The 13,408-nt window shown below is 30.8% G+C and overlaps 2 protein-coding genes across 3 annotated transcripts in view; one reads left to right on the top strand and one right to left on the bottom strand.

Annotated features, from left to right (window-relative positions):
- The window catches only part of LOC130898309 (uncharacterized), a 37,178-nt gene extending 26,707 nt beyond the window's left edge, over positions 1–10,471 (bottom strand). The window contains exon 1 of the mRNA XM_057807507.1: positions 10,131–10,471. The gene's annotated coding sequence lies outside the window, so the exon portion shown is untranslated. The remainder of the gene's footprint in view (positions 1–10,130) is intronic.
- On the top strand, positions 164–10,143 carry LOC130898307 (cytoplasmic dynein 2 intermediate chain 1). Of its 2 annotated transcripts, XM_057807503.1 has the most exons (9): positions 164–695; positions 985–1,163; positions 2,596–3,113; positions 5,504–6,199; positions 7,587–8,016; positions 8,503–8,665; positions 9,184–9,460; positions 9,517–9,857; positions 9,926–10,143. In XM_057807503.1, the coding sequence occupies exons 1-9, from the start codon at positions 681–683 to the stop codon at positions 10,046–10,048; spliced, it is 2,742 nt and encodes a 913-aa protein (XP_057663486.1). In that variant the 5' UTR covers positions 164–680; the 3' UTR covers positions 10,049–10,143. The 2 variants fall into 2 exon arrangements, with proteins under 2 accessions (XP_057663486.1, XP_057663488.1); XM_057807505.1 differs by lacking the exon at positions 164–695 and having other exon boundaries at positions 1,135–1,167.
- Positions 10,472–13,408: the final 2,937 nt, after the last annotated feature.

The raw sequence follows: 13,408 nt of genomic DNA, 5'->3' as shown, positions 1-13,408 counted from the left end.
CTTAAATTGGGAGCCCTGGAGCGATTATAGAAAAACAAATAACGTGACGTTACTTTTTTACTTCAATATTAGTTACTGATAAAATTTACTAACCGGCAACACTGTTTACCATCGAATCTTATACAAATCCCATATAGGTCAACGTTTTTTCTAAATTTGTGAATGAAATATTTGTTTTTTCACTTTCTAATAAAGTTGCAACTAAATATTATTTACCAAATAACCAAAAATTCGGTTTCTTCACCTTATAATAAATTAAACCTCCGAATAAATCGAGTTATTGCCGAATAAGTTATTAGGCCGTCACAACTGTCAATTAAAGAGTAGTAGGAACTTAACCTAAAATATTATACGTCGAAAGTGATTTGTTTGTTTATTATTGATTAGTTCATTTTTGGAAATATTTGATTTCCAAGAATTAAATTGAAGGAATTACAGATATTACTTTTTATTTAAATTGGGTTTACGATATATTTTCTGCGTGCTAGCGTGTCAAGACGAATAGAAATCGTACTAAATTTGAAAATCACCAAAGAAACGCAGTTTGTTTGTATAGTTAGCAGCCAACAAAGCGGTTTCTCCCTTTGTATTGATTAGTGTTATACATCCCGTAACATCGTGGAAATAATAATGTCAAAATAAAAACACATTATTTAATAGTTTTCCTCAAGATACATTTGATGTCTACTAGAAAGGTGAGTGAGTAAATTTCTTATAATTATCATTTTTATTTGCAAATAAAAATCAATATGCATGTATACATTTAGATCATACCTTAATAATTCATTCTAATTATAAACAAAAATATTGTTTTATCAAACAAATAATGAATTTTTGATTGTTTAAAAAGAATATTCATATTTATCTAATCTGGATATCGAAGGACATAATAAATTTATGCATGTCCTTTTGTAAGTCCTTGATGGAATTATTACACGTTGTTATGAAAGTTTTCATTTCTTTTTGACGCTTTTTGGTTTGTAGAATGCTGCGAAAATGTCTGGTAATACCAAAAAAGTGGTTTCGGGTACCACAAAACAATCTTCAAAAGAAAGGGATACTAGTACAGAGAGAAAAGAAAAGTTGGAATTGCAATCATCGCAAAAAAATAAATCTAAACTAATTGCAAACAATAAAATTAAGAGTGTGATCAAAACTGATTCGTAAGTAAGAATATTTTCATTTGTGTTGCATAAATATTGATAAATTTTAAAAATCTGCTGGATAATACGTAATATAAAATTGAATGTTTTTTGGAAATTAATGGTAATAAACGTGCCAAATTCAAAGCAAACGATGACCCATGATAGTATACCTCATCCAAATGTATATTCCATGAATGTTACTGGTAAAAACGTGTTAAATCTGGATAATATGGTGGTTGTAGCACTAAATTTTATAAAATTCAATATTTCTTGAAACTTAATGGTAATAAACGTCCCAAATTTAGAGCAAATGATGGTTCATGATAGTATACTTCATCCAAATGTATATTCCATGAATGTTACTGGTAAAAACGTGTTAAATCTGGATAATATGGTGGTTGTAGCACTAAATTTTATAAAATTCAATATTTCTTGAAACTTAATGGTAATAAACGTCCCAAATTTAGAGCAAATGATGGTTCATGATAGTATACTTCATCTAAATGTATATTCCATGAATGTTACTGGTAAAAACATGTTACAACTTGGTTAATATGGTGGTTGTAGCACTAAATTTTATAAAATTCAATATTTCTTGAAACTTAATGGTAATAAACGTCCCAAATTTAGAGCAAATGATGGTTCATGATAGTATACTTCATCCAAATGTATATTCCATGAATGTTACTGGTAAAAACGTGTTAAATCTGGATAATATGGTGGTTGTAGCACTAAATTTTATAAAATTCAATATTTCTTGAAACTTAATGGTAATAAACGTCCCAAATTTAGAGCAAATGATGGTTCATGATAGTATACTTCATCCAAATGTATATTCCATGAATGTTACTGGTAAAAACGTGTTAAATCTGGATAATATGGTGGTTGTAGCACTAAATTTTATAAAATTCAATATTTCTTGAAACTTAATGGTAATAAACGTCCCAAATTTAGAGCAAATGATGGTTCATGATAGTATACTTCATCTAAATGTATATTCCATGAATGTTACTGGTAAAAACATGTTACAACTTGGTTAATATGGTGGTTGTAGCACTAAATTTTATAAAATTCAATATTTCTTGAAACTTAATGACAATAAATGTGCCAAATTTAGAGCAAACGATGACCCATGAGAGTATACCTCATCCAAATGTATATTTCATGAATGTTTCTGGTAAAAAAACGTGTTAAATCTGGTTAATATGGTGGTTGTAGCACTAAATTTCATAAAATTCAATATTTCTTGAAACTTAATGGCAATAAATGTGCCAAATTTAGAGCAAAAGATGGTCCATGATAGTATACCTCATCCAAATGTCGTGCCAGAACCCCATGGCAATATTTGTGAAGTATCCAGCCGATTTCCTTTCATAATCCTTGTAGTAATTTTATTTCGACGTTGTTTTTACAAAAAATGAGGTTATGTTATTTGAATTTACTATTTCAGCGCGTCAACAATAGACACTAAACTAGCGTCAAATAAAAAATTGAAAAATAAACAGGAAGTGCCTATAACGCCATCTAGTAGTAGAGTAACGACTTCTCAATATTTTCCTTCGAGAAATATGTTTTCTAATGCCTTAAAAACTAAAGATATAAATTTAAAAAAACCATCCGAAGAACCAAATAATAAACAAATACCGAAGATAATGAAAAGTAAAACTTTGGACAAAACAAAACCAATAGAAAAATCTACCGGTAGATTAGTTAAGCCTACAAAAACTAATATTATAAAAAAATCGGTTTGCGAAAAAGTTAAAACCGATTATCCATCATTAGAAGCCAGTAGATCATCACCAGATTCGAGTACAGTTTCTGAAAGACCGAGAACCGCCACTCTTCGAAAGGGGAGCATAGTAAATGCTAATATAGCAGGTCCGGACTATCCGAAAATTCCTCTCAAATCTAAAGTAGACGTTCCGGAAACGAAAATACACAGTCCCAAGTCACTTAGTTCGGAAGACGGTAAGGAATTGAAAATTTCACACTCACATGTTTTTTTTTTCCAATACATGACAATTTTTAACGTATTTTGATTTTTTTTTGATAAATTTTTAAATTAAACGACTTTTACGTTATGTTTACAATTTTGATATATTTAGTATAAGCCCGGTATAAAATCTAAATAACCGTGAATTACAGGAAATTACGTTCTGAAAATTGGCAACCGCGTATTTTGAAAACAAGGCAGTCTTTTCTGAACATTATTGAAACGGACCGGCTTCACGGTCCATGTCAGTGGACGAATTCGGTGAAAAACTTTTGGTATTGACGTTTTTTGCTAAAACGTCGAAAATAGTACTAAAATTCGAGACAAAAACGACAAAGATTTCAAAAATTTTGTTAGTTTTACACTAAGGCTTTGATTTTGTGTAGATTTCGTCAGTATTTTATGAATTTTTTGTTTTCCATTTACATTATTTGTATCATTTTATCCTAATATATAATTACGCTTTTTTCCCCGGGCGCATTCACCAAATTTAAGTCTCATATTGAAAAGGACCGGCTTCACGGTCTATGTCAGTGGACGAATTCGGAGAAAAACTTTTGGTATCGGCGTTTTTTACTAAAACGTCGAAAATAGTACTAAAATTCGAGACAAAAACGACAAAGATTTCAAAAATTTCGTTGGTTTTACACTAAGGATTTGATTTTGTGTAGATTTCGGCAGTATTTTATGAATTTTTCGTTTTCCATTTTCATTATTTGTATCATTTTATCCTAATATATAATAACGCTTTTTTCCCCGGGCGCATTCACCAAATTTAAGTCTCACATTATTGAAAAGGACCGGCATCACGGTCTATGTCAGTGGACGAATTCGGAGAAAAACTTTTGGTATCGGCGTTTTTTACTAAAACGTCGAAAATAGTACTAAAATTCGAGACAAAAACGACAAAGATTTCAAAAATTTCGTTGGTTTTACACTAAGGATTTGATTTTGTGTAGATTTCGGCAGTATTTTATGAATTTTTCGTTTTCCATTTTCATTATTTGTATCATTTTATCCTAATATATAATAACGCTTTTTTCCCCGGGCGCATTCACCAAATTTAAGTCTCACATTATTGAAAAGGACCGGCATCACGGTCTATGTCAGTGGACGAATTCGGAGAAAAACTTTTGGTATCGGCGTTTTTTACTAAAACGTCGAAAATAGTACTAAAATTCGAGACAAAAACGACAAAGATTTCAAAAATTTTGTTAGTTTTACACTAAGGCTTTGATTTTGTGTAGATTTCGGCAGTTTTTTATGAATTTTTCGTTTTCCATTTTCATTATTTGTATCATTTTATCCTAATATATAATTACGTTTTTCCCCGGGCGCATTCACCAAATTTAAGTCTCATATTGAAAAGGACCGGCTTCACGGTCTATGTCAGTGGACGAATTCGGAGAAAAACTTTTGGTATCGGCGTTTTTTACTAAAACGTCGAAAATAGTACTAAAATTCGAGACAAAAACGACAAAGATTTCAAAAATTTTGTTAGTTTTACACTAAGGCTTTGATTTTGTGTAGATTTCGGCAGTTTTTTATGAATTTTTCGTTTTCCATTTTCATTATTTGTATCATTTTATCCTAATATATAATTACGTTTTTCCCCGGGCGCATTCACCAAATTTAAGTCTCATATTGAAAAGGACCGGCTTCACGGTCTATGTCAGTGGACGAATTCGGAGAAAAACTTTTGGTATCGGCGTTTTTTACTAAAACGTCGAAAATAGTACTAAAATTCGAGACAAAAACGACAAAGATTTCAAAAATTTTGTTAGTTTTACACTAAGGCTTTGATTTTGTGTAGATTTCGGCAGTTTTTTATGAATTTTTCGTTTTCCATTTTCATTATTTGTATCATTTTATCCTAATATATAATTACGTTTTTCCCCGGGCGCATTCACCAAATTTAAGTCTCATATTGAAAAGGACCGGCTTCACGGTCTATGTCAGTGGACGAATTCGGAGAAAAACTTTTGGTATCGGCGTTTTTTACTAAAACGTCGAAAATAGTACTAAAATTCGAGACAAAAACGACAAAGATTTCAAAAATTTTGTTAGTTTTACACTAAGGCTTTGATTTTGTGTAGATTTCGGCAGTTTTTTATGAATTTTTCGATTTCGTGTTTTTTGTTTTCCATTTACATTTTTTATATCATCAATTTCTAATATATAATTACGAAATTTTTATTTTTATTTCATTCATAGTCAGTTCATTATTTTATATCAATCAATAACCGGAAAAAAATTACAACGTGGCAACTATGTTAAATATAAGTTTTCTAATGTTTTTGATCCATCTTCTTTGCAATTGACAGCGTTGCCAATTCGACAATTAATGCAGAACATTCAATTCCAGATAAATACGAGGATGATTTCGAATCTTACGAATCCGATTTCGAAGAATATTCTTCGTCTAATTCAACCGGGAATTTCGAAGATATTTCTTCGGAAGATACTAGCAGTAGCTCAACCGCTAGCCCACGACGGTTAAAATGTAGTGGTACGACATCCGTTGAAACTAGAGTTGTTTCGATGAACGTCGAAGAAGACAAAAAATTAGATTCGGGACATTTCGACATGTCCGATTATAAAAACAAACGAATTTTAAATAACATCAAAGAATCTATAGAAAAAGAAAATACGAATCTCGTTTTGACGAATAATCCGGCTTCGTTGTCGGACGAGGGATTCGAAGATCAAAAATCTTTACAATTCATAAATTTCTTGGAGGCCAAGAAGAAAAACGAACGGCTAAAAAGTTTGGAAAACAAAAGGAAAAGGGGCGAAGACATATTGAATATGATCAGATTGGATTCATTCGGTTTCACTTTGTTTGAAATGGCGCCCGTTTCATACGAAACGTTCATAAAACGTTTCGGAAACGATAATGCCATACAAACGGCATGTCAAACGGGCCAAGACGATATAGACGAAGAAATACAGACCGATGACATCATTCGTTCGAATAAATGGACGCAACAACCAACTTCGATCACTAATTTCGACCAAAGTGTTCCGAAGTTTTGGCAACAATACAGAAGTGAATACTTGGGTATCGTAATTTCTATATTTCACTTTCTACTAAACACTTATCTAATTCTTAATACACTAATTTATTTAAATTACTTACACCGTTTACTCATCACTATGACGTGAAATACACGGTCTATGTCAGTGGACGAGTTTGAAAAAAAAAACTGTTGGTATTGACATTTTTTACTAAAACGTCGAAAATAGTATTGAAATTTGAGAAAAAAGCGACAAAGATTTCAAATAAGAATCACTTTTACACTAAGGCTTTGATTTTGTGAAGAATTCTGCGAATATTCTTTAAAAACTAACGAATTGTCACGATTCTAAATCATTTTCCAAATATTTCCCATCAATACTGTAAGATTTTTACGCTACATTCCATGATTATTGTTTTTTCTACGATTTCTATAATTCTTACCCGACCGCATTCACCAAATTTAAGTGAATTACTGAAAAGGACCGGCTTCACGGTCTATGTCAGTGGACGAGTTTGAAAAAACTGTTGGTATTGAAATTTTTTATTAAAACGTCGAAAATGGTACTGAAATTTGATAAAAAGCAACAGATATTTCAAAAATTTCGTTGATTTTACACTAAGGCATTGATTTTGTGAAGATTTCGGCGAAGATTCCTCAAAAAATAACGAATTGTCACGATTCTAAATCATTTTACGAGTTTTCAAACATTTCCCATCAAGACTGTAAGATTTTTACGCTACATTCCATGATTATTGTTTTTTCTATGATTTCTGAGATTATTAATCACTTTCTATTGAACACTTAATACACTAATTTATTTAAATACGCCGTTTTCTCATCACTATTCCGAAGCTTTTACTATGACGTGAAATTATTTACTGTTGCCGAACTATCGCTTATTTATACCCAACCAACTATCTTCTAGATAATTCGGATTCTAGAAAAATAACGAATTGTCACGATTCTAAATCATTTCACAAGTTTCCAAATAATTCTATTCTATGATTATTGTTTTTGTCTATGATTTCTGAGATTATGAGATGGCTCTGGTTTACAATAAGAAGTCGAGGCTCCTTTTTAGGCTTTTCTATTCGTTTCCTCATTACCCGGTACACTTTAGTGGTTATTTTTGACCATATCATGGGAATATAGAGTCGATTCTTCTTCTGTTTCTTTATTTGTTGTCGGGACATATCATAAGATGGCTCTGGTCTACAATAAGAAGTCGAGGCTCCTTTTTAGACTAGTCTATTCCTTTCCTCATTGCTCTGTACACTTTAGTGGTTATTTTTGACCATATCATGGGTATCTAATACTTTTTCAGTTTGTTTTCATTTTCCTTTAACGCGCGAAACACAAATCTCGTCATTTTATTTTCAAATGGTAAATTTCTGGGACTCGGCTGTTTCTTATATTATTTATTTATAGGATGTGGGAGCGGAGATGACATTATAGAAGACGATAAGAATATTAAGAATGTCGATAGGCATTCTTTAAACAAATTTTTGTTATCTAGTTGTAATTTGATGTTGCGATTACTACAGGAATCGATTACAAATAATAATACGATGGTTCTACGAACTAATAATAAAACTTTACCGTTCAGCGACGGTTATTACAAGTTCGAAACGTCGAGAGATATTTTCGTTAATACTCGAGTGTCTTATGTGACTTTTTCCTGTGATATTAGTATTAAATTAATTACGGTTTTTACGAAAAATCGTAATAGCCTAGTAGCCGTTTGGAGTGTTTTCAATTGCGAAGAACCCGAAGCGGTTTTCGAAACTTACGGACTTGTGACTTGTTGTGCTTTCGGCACAGGAAAGTCTGAAATTGTTTATATGGGAATGGAAGATGGGTAAGTTTCTTTTTTCTCAATCATCAAGAATTTTTCATACAACTTGTATCGTTTTTTCAACTTTTGGGCTTTGAAATTAATTCTAAAAAGTCTATTATCTCCGATATGTTATTAAATTTGGCGACACCGTACGTCATTTAATAATTTCCTCATATCTAATTGGAGTTAACTTATATTGAGCTACAGATAAACCAAAATGTAAACAATATACGGATAAAAACAAAAAAAAAGTTTGGTAATTTCAACTGACTTACACAGACCTCCCTGTATTAGAAATAAAGTTACATTTGGCAACATATCACACCATTATATATATTTTTCTTTAAATTTTCACTTTTTAAATGATTTTCGTTTTGATTTCAGGTTCTTTTGATAAAAAATTAGTTTTAAATAACAAGTAAAAATTGACGTTTCGATTTATTTTAGTATTTATCAAAATATGTCACGATCTGTAGAGAAAAAAATATTTTCAAAACGATATTGCAGGTCCATTTTAATTTGGAACATTCGAGATAAAAAGAAATCTGACATACCGAAAACTGTGCCTACTTTTTCTACCGATATCAGTTCCGGTCATCAAACTAAAATAGTAGCTCTTCACGTTTTAGATAATTATGAAGAAAATTCGTATAACCAACAAACTAACGAGGTATGTAAATAAAAACATGTGACATAAACATAAAAGACAAGAAAAATAATTTTTCCTCCATCTTCTTATTATTTATAAAGTCTGGCAACCTAATCCCTTCTTCCATGATACAGTTGAGGTGTATATCTACATTCATTAGAACTAATTTGGCAACATTGCCAGCGTAATACAGATTATGACTATTGATATTTATTGTACCAGTACAATTTATTCCAACTAATTTTACGAGGGGATTTCTTCTTTGACTTGACAGTACACCATACCACAGTCTCTTTTGAATCGTAGTTTTTTTACCGTTAAAATTCTTCCTGTCTGCCCATGTCCATCTTACACCCCAGATTTAGCACCATGCACTATTCGTAACAATTAAAAAAACAAAAACCAGTTCTAAAGGATGCCAATCGTGGATTTAACATTGGGATAAAGAAAGGCCAAAAGCAGTACTTTTTCATTTCATATCATTTCACTTTAGCTGTTTGTATAATGTATTTTTACGTTTTTTATATCTTATTATTCAGCTCTGTAGTCTGGATGAGGATGGTGAAATAATATTATGGACCATAATAGAAAAACGAACAGATTTTAATAATTCTGACGACGAAAACGACGTCGTTCTCGTAAAAAACACCAACGTATCACTAAAATCGTTACATCCCGATTTAACTGATCTACAATGCACCGATTTCGTCGCCAGTAGTTCGAATACAAATTATTTATTAGTATCAACGAATTATGGTTTCATTATCCACCATTTGATTAAAGGAGGTAGCAGTACTGTGAAAAAGTTCCTCCCAGGTATAATTCGATGGTGTACGTTTATTTTTTTTTGTTGATATAAGTACTTTTTCCAGGTTCTGATTCCATAGCTACATGTTTAGAAAGTTGCCCTTTCTCTTCAGAATATTTTTTAGCCGGGTACGATAACGGGGATATAAATATATATAGTAGATCGTCAGAAAAACCGCTCATGGTACTATCAGATAAAGATAAAAATTTGGATTACTGCCCTGTAGATAAGATTCAGTGGTCAAAAAATGTACCCGTTGTTGTTTATACTAAAGATGCCAAAAACAGACTAAATATCTGGTATCTGAATGAAAGTGACATGTTTCCAATTTATACAGTGCCTTTTGATGAAGATATCACTTGTTTAAAACTATCACCTTGTATACAGAATAAAAAATCGTTTTTGGTAAGTTACCACACTAATTCTAAGGTGTTGACAATATTTTTTTGGGTGATACTATTTTATTAATTTAGTTGATTGGTACCAGCAACGGTTCACTGTATCTTTATCAATTGAATGAAGAACATGGTCAACAACTTAGTAATGTATATGAAGAAAGTGTAGAGACTTTTATAAAATACGTAAATAGATTATAGTAATTTTAATATTACATTATGTTGAACTATTTTGTAACGATTTGTTTTATTCTGAATTGGTTTATTAAAAATTATAAAATACCTTATTATTTTTTCCCCAGTTTCCTAAATTTCACACTGCTGAAGTTAAACAGCCACTAATTCTCACAAAAGGGTAGTAAATTTTCGTTAAACCGTTATAAATGACTACCATTAGTCGTTGTTAGAGTATAAATTGATTTTAAACGAATGTTTATATATATAAAGACAAAATACAACATTTAAAATTAATAAAACACCACTAAAAAGTCACTAGATTGGGAACTATAATAATTGAGATAATAAAATATATAATAATCAAATTTATAGGCATAATCTTTATGGGAACGAATGAGAATAGTAATTTGAGTCCATAATAAAATTAAACTTGACAAAAACTTGAATAACAAAATGGGTACTGTTTATTGCGATTTGATTATAATATGTCAAAAGCTGGCTATGATCGGACAGATCAGGAATCTTCAGAATTGCCAACTTAAATTCAAGAAATGTTCCTAATAATAAAAATATTAGTCCTTCAAGACATATAACTAACATTACAAATGGCAATTTATTAACTAAAATATTTTATATTTGCAACTTTAGGACCCGTGATTTATTAAATTTATCGAAATCTCTGATAAATATGTCGTTATGAATGAGAAAATAACGATATTTACCATACTTTATTGTTCTGACATCTCTATTTTGTATTACTGGTTGCATACAGTCTAATATAAAGAAAGAATTCACGTATGCCTTAAGTAAGAGTTGAAGAATGAAATAGATTTAAGTAGGGAAAAAACATTAGAATATACGAAAACATAGGGAAGTATACTTTGCCAATTACTTTCCTTTATTTTTTGAAAATAACAATATATACCAATCTTCATTGTCCTAACATCTCTATTTTGTGATACTGGTTGCCTATAATCTATTAGAATAAAGAGGAAATTTACGTATGGTTTATTTATTGGAGAATTAAGAAATAAAATAGATTTTTGTAGAAAAAAAGCAGTAGTTCATTATCAGAACATGCACCAACATATAGAATTATACTTTGTTAATTACTTCCCTTTATTATGTGAAAATAACGATATTTACCAAAATTCGTTGTTCTTCCATCTCTATTTTGCTATACTGGTTGTCTATAATTCGATAGTTTAAAAAGAAAATTTCTGTATGGTTTATTTATTGGAAAATTAAGAAATATAATAGATTTTTGTAGGAAAAAAGCAGTAGTTTATTACAAGAACATACAAAATCATATAGAAGTATACTTTGCTAATTAGTTCCCTTTATTATGTGGAAATAACGATATTTACCAAACCTAATTGTTCTTACATCTCTATTTTGTGATACTGGTTGCCTATAGTCTAATAATATTGGAAAATTGAGAAATAAAATAGATTTATGTGGGACAAAAACATCAGTATATTTCAAGAACATACGAAAACATTTAGAATTATACTTTGTTTATCACTTGCCCGTCTCTCCTCAATATACATTTTTTGCAATTACATTTGGTATTTACATTAGGAGAATCAGGATATGGTCTAAAATTAGATTGGTAGTCTTTTGATTGGCCGTACATTGAACACGTGTGACAATATTTATTTCTAGCTCTGTAATTGGGGGAGAGTCCGGCACATCTTTTGCAATCGCAAGATTTCATACTCCTAGATCCAGGAACCGCTTCTCTATATCTTCTGAAATTATTCCTGAATAGAAAACAGTTACCCCTACGTTCTAAAATTTTGTTTCTGAAACCGTATTCTATAGCTTCGTTAACAACTTTGTAGATATTTTCTTTAATAGCTTTATCTCCTTCGGAAGTCGTTAAATTATCAACGCCGCCATTTTTGATTGGATTTTTTTTCGTTTTGACGCTTACGTCTGATTCAGAACTGGAGGCGAATAGACTTTTCAGTTTAGTCAAATAATAAAGTATTAGACTCTCGTTGCTTTTCGGCTTAACGTCTACTTTCGAATTTTTGGGTTGTTTCGACGATCGAGCAGTTTTAGTTACTGGCTGCTTCGGTTTTTTATTTTTATTTGTCGGTGCCATTTTTATTATAGAAAAATCACTTTGAAATTTTGACAAACTACTGAAAATTTTACATGAATGATATTATATTTGACATTTACCGCCAACTAACAGACATTCAATATTTATTCACGTTTAGTTAGGAAATATAAATTGGTCTCATCTCTATACTACTACTAACAGTTGTCATATAGTGGCGCTATCTTGAGTATTTATATCACATTATTTAGCAGCAATGAAAGAAGATTTCTGTTAAGAGTTCAATGTCGAATAGTGATAAATATTATAGATGGCGGTAATGTAGTTTATTTCTGTATTCTGTAGACGGAAATATTGATATTAGTAGGGTTAGTTTAAATATAGAATATAATTTATAAAAAAATATAATTAATAATAGACGTTATACATGATATATATATTGTTCGAAATAAAACTCAATCACTATCTGAATCTGAACAACTACTAGACGAAATTACACAACCTTTGGCCGGAATGGAAAGTACGCTTTGAGATGCATGTAAATCAAATGGACCTGATGCAGCTTCGTCTGGACACGGACATTTATTTTTAGATTTCTTTCTCTTTTTCCGTTTGTTGAAACAACTTCTATTTCTCGGTCTTTTTCTTGGTGCCGAACATTTGGATAGTGCGAGTTGATTTGTCTTATTACATTCAGTAGTACCGTTAAAAGATTGTTGGATCTCTTCTAGTTTTTTTTTGACACACTCTTCCGGTATTAAATGTAAATTAGCGGCGGGACAAACTAGTGCATAGTACTTCTTACGTTTTACTAATAGTCTGGAATTTTTTCCAACGCATAAGGAATGTTCTAGCTGGCTACGTATATCGCCGTTTAGGCAGTACCTTTTTTCCATGTAAGCAGCTATTTCTTCCAAAGTTGCTCCTTTGTTTTTTTTATTTACCGTTTGAAGGTGTTTTATGGATACTAACATTTTGTAAAAAAAACTTGTCCCGAGTTTACAATGCCCAGGGCAGCATTTTGTCATTTTGTTATGACATTATGGTGACTGCGCAGAATAAAATTTGACAATTTATAGTTTGACATTGAGATTGATATGTAAAATGACAGCTGATTCACATTGATTAGATCGATGATATAAATAAGATAGTTTTACATTCAATATATTTTAGAACTGTGAATTATCTTATAATAATCAATAACTTCTACTAACTAATATTCTAATGAAGAGGTTGAAACAAAACATATTTTACGATTATTTTTTGCTCCACTTTCTCCTATTAGGAATATTTTAAAACAACTAGATAAATCCAAA

This window comes from Diorhabda carinulata, chromosome 9 (assembly GCF_026250575.1).
Source record: "Diorhabda carinulata isolate Delta chromosome 9, icDioCari1.1, whole genome shotgun sequence".
In the NCBI taxonomy this organism is placed as follows: Eukaryota; Metazoa; Arthropoda; class Insecta; order Coleoptera; family Chrysomelidae; genus Diorhabda; species Diorhabda carinulata.
Note: the sequence above shows the minus strand (reverse complement) of the source record. Positions and strands in the feature narration are given on the sequence as shown.

What these genes read in the sequence shown, in the direction of transcription:
- LOC130898307 (XM_057807503.1), top strand. An exon ending in ATACAGAAGTGAATACTTGG is followed by an intron (nt 6,200 to 7,586) that starts GTATCGTAATTT and finishes ATTTATTTATAG; the next exon opens with GATGTGGGAGCGGAGATGAC. An exon ending in TATATGGGAATGGAAGATGG is followed by an intron (nt 8,017 to 8,502) that starts GTAAGTTTCTTT and finishes ACGATATTGCAG; the next exon opens with GTCCATTTTAATTTGGAACA.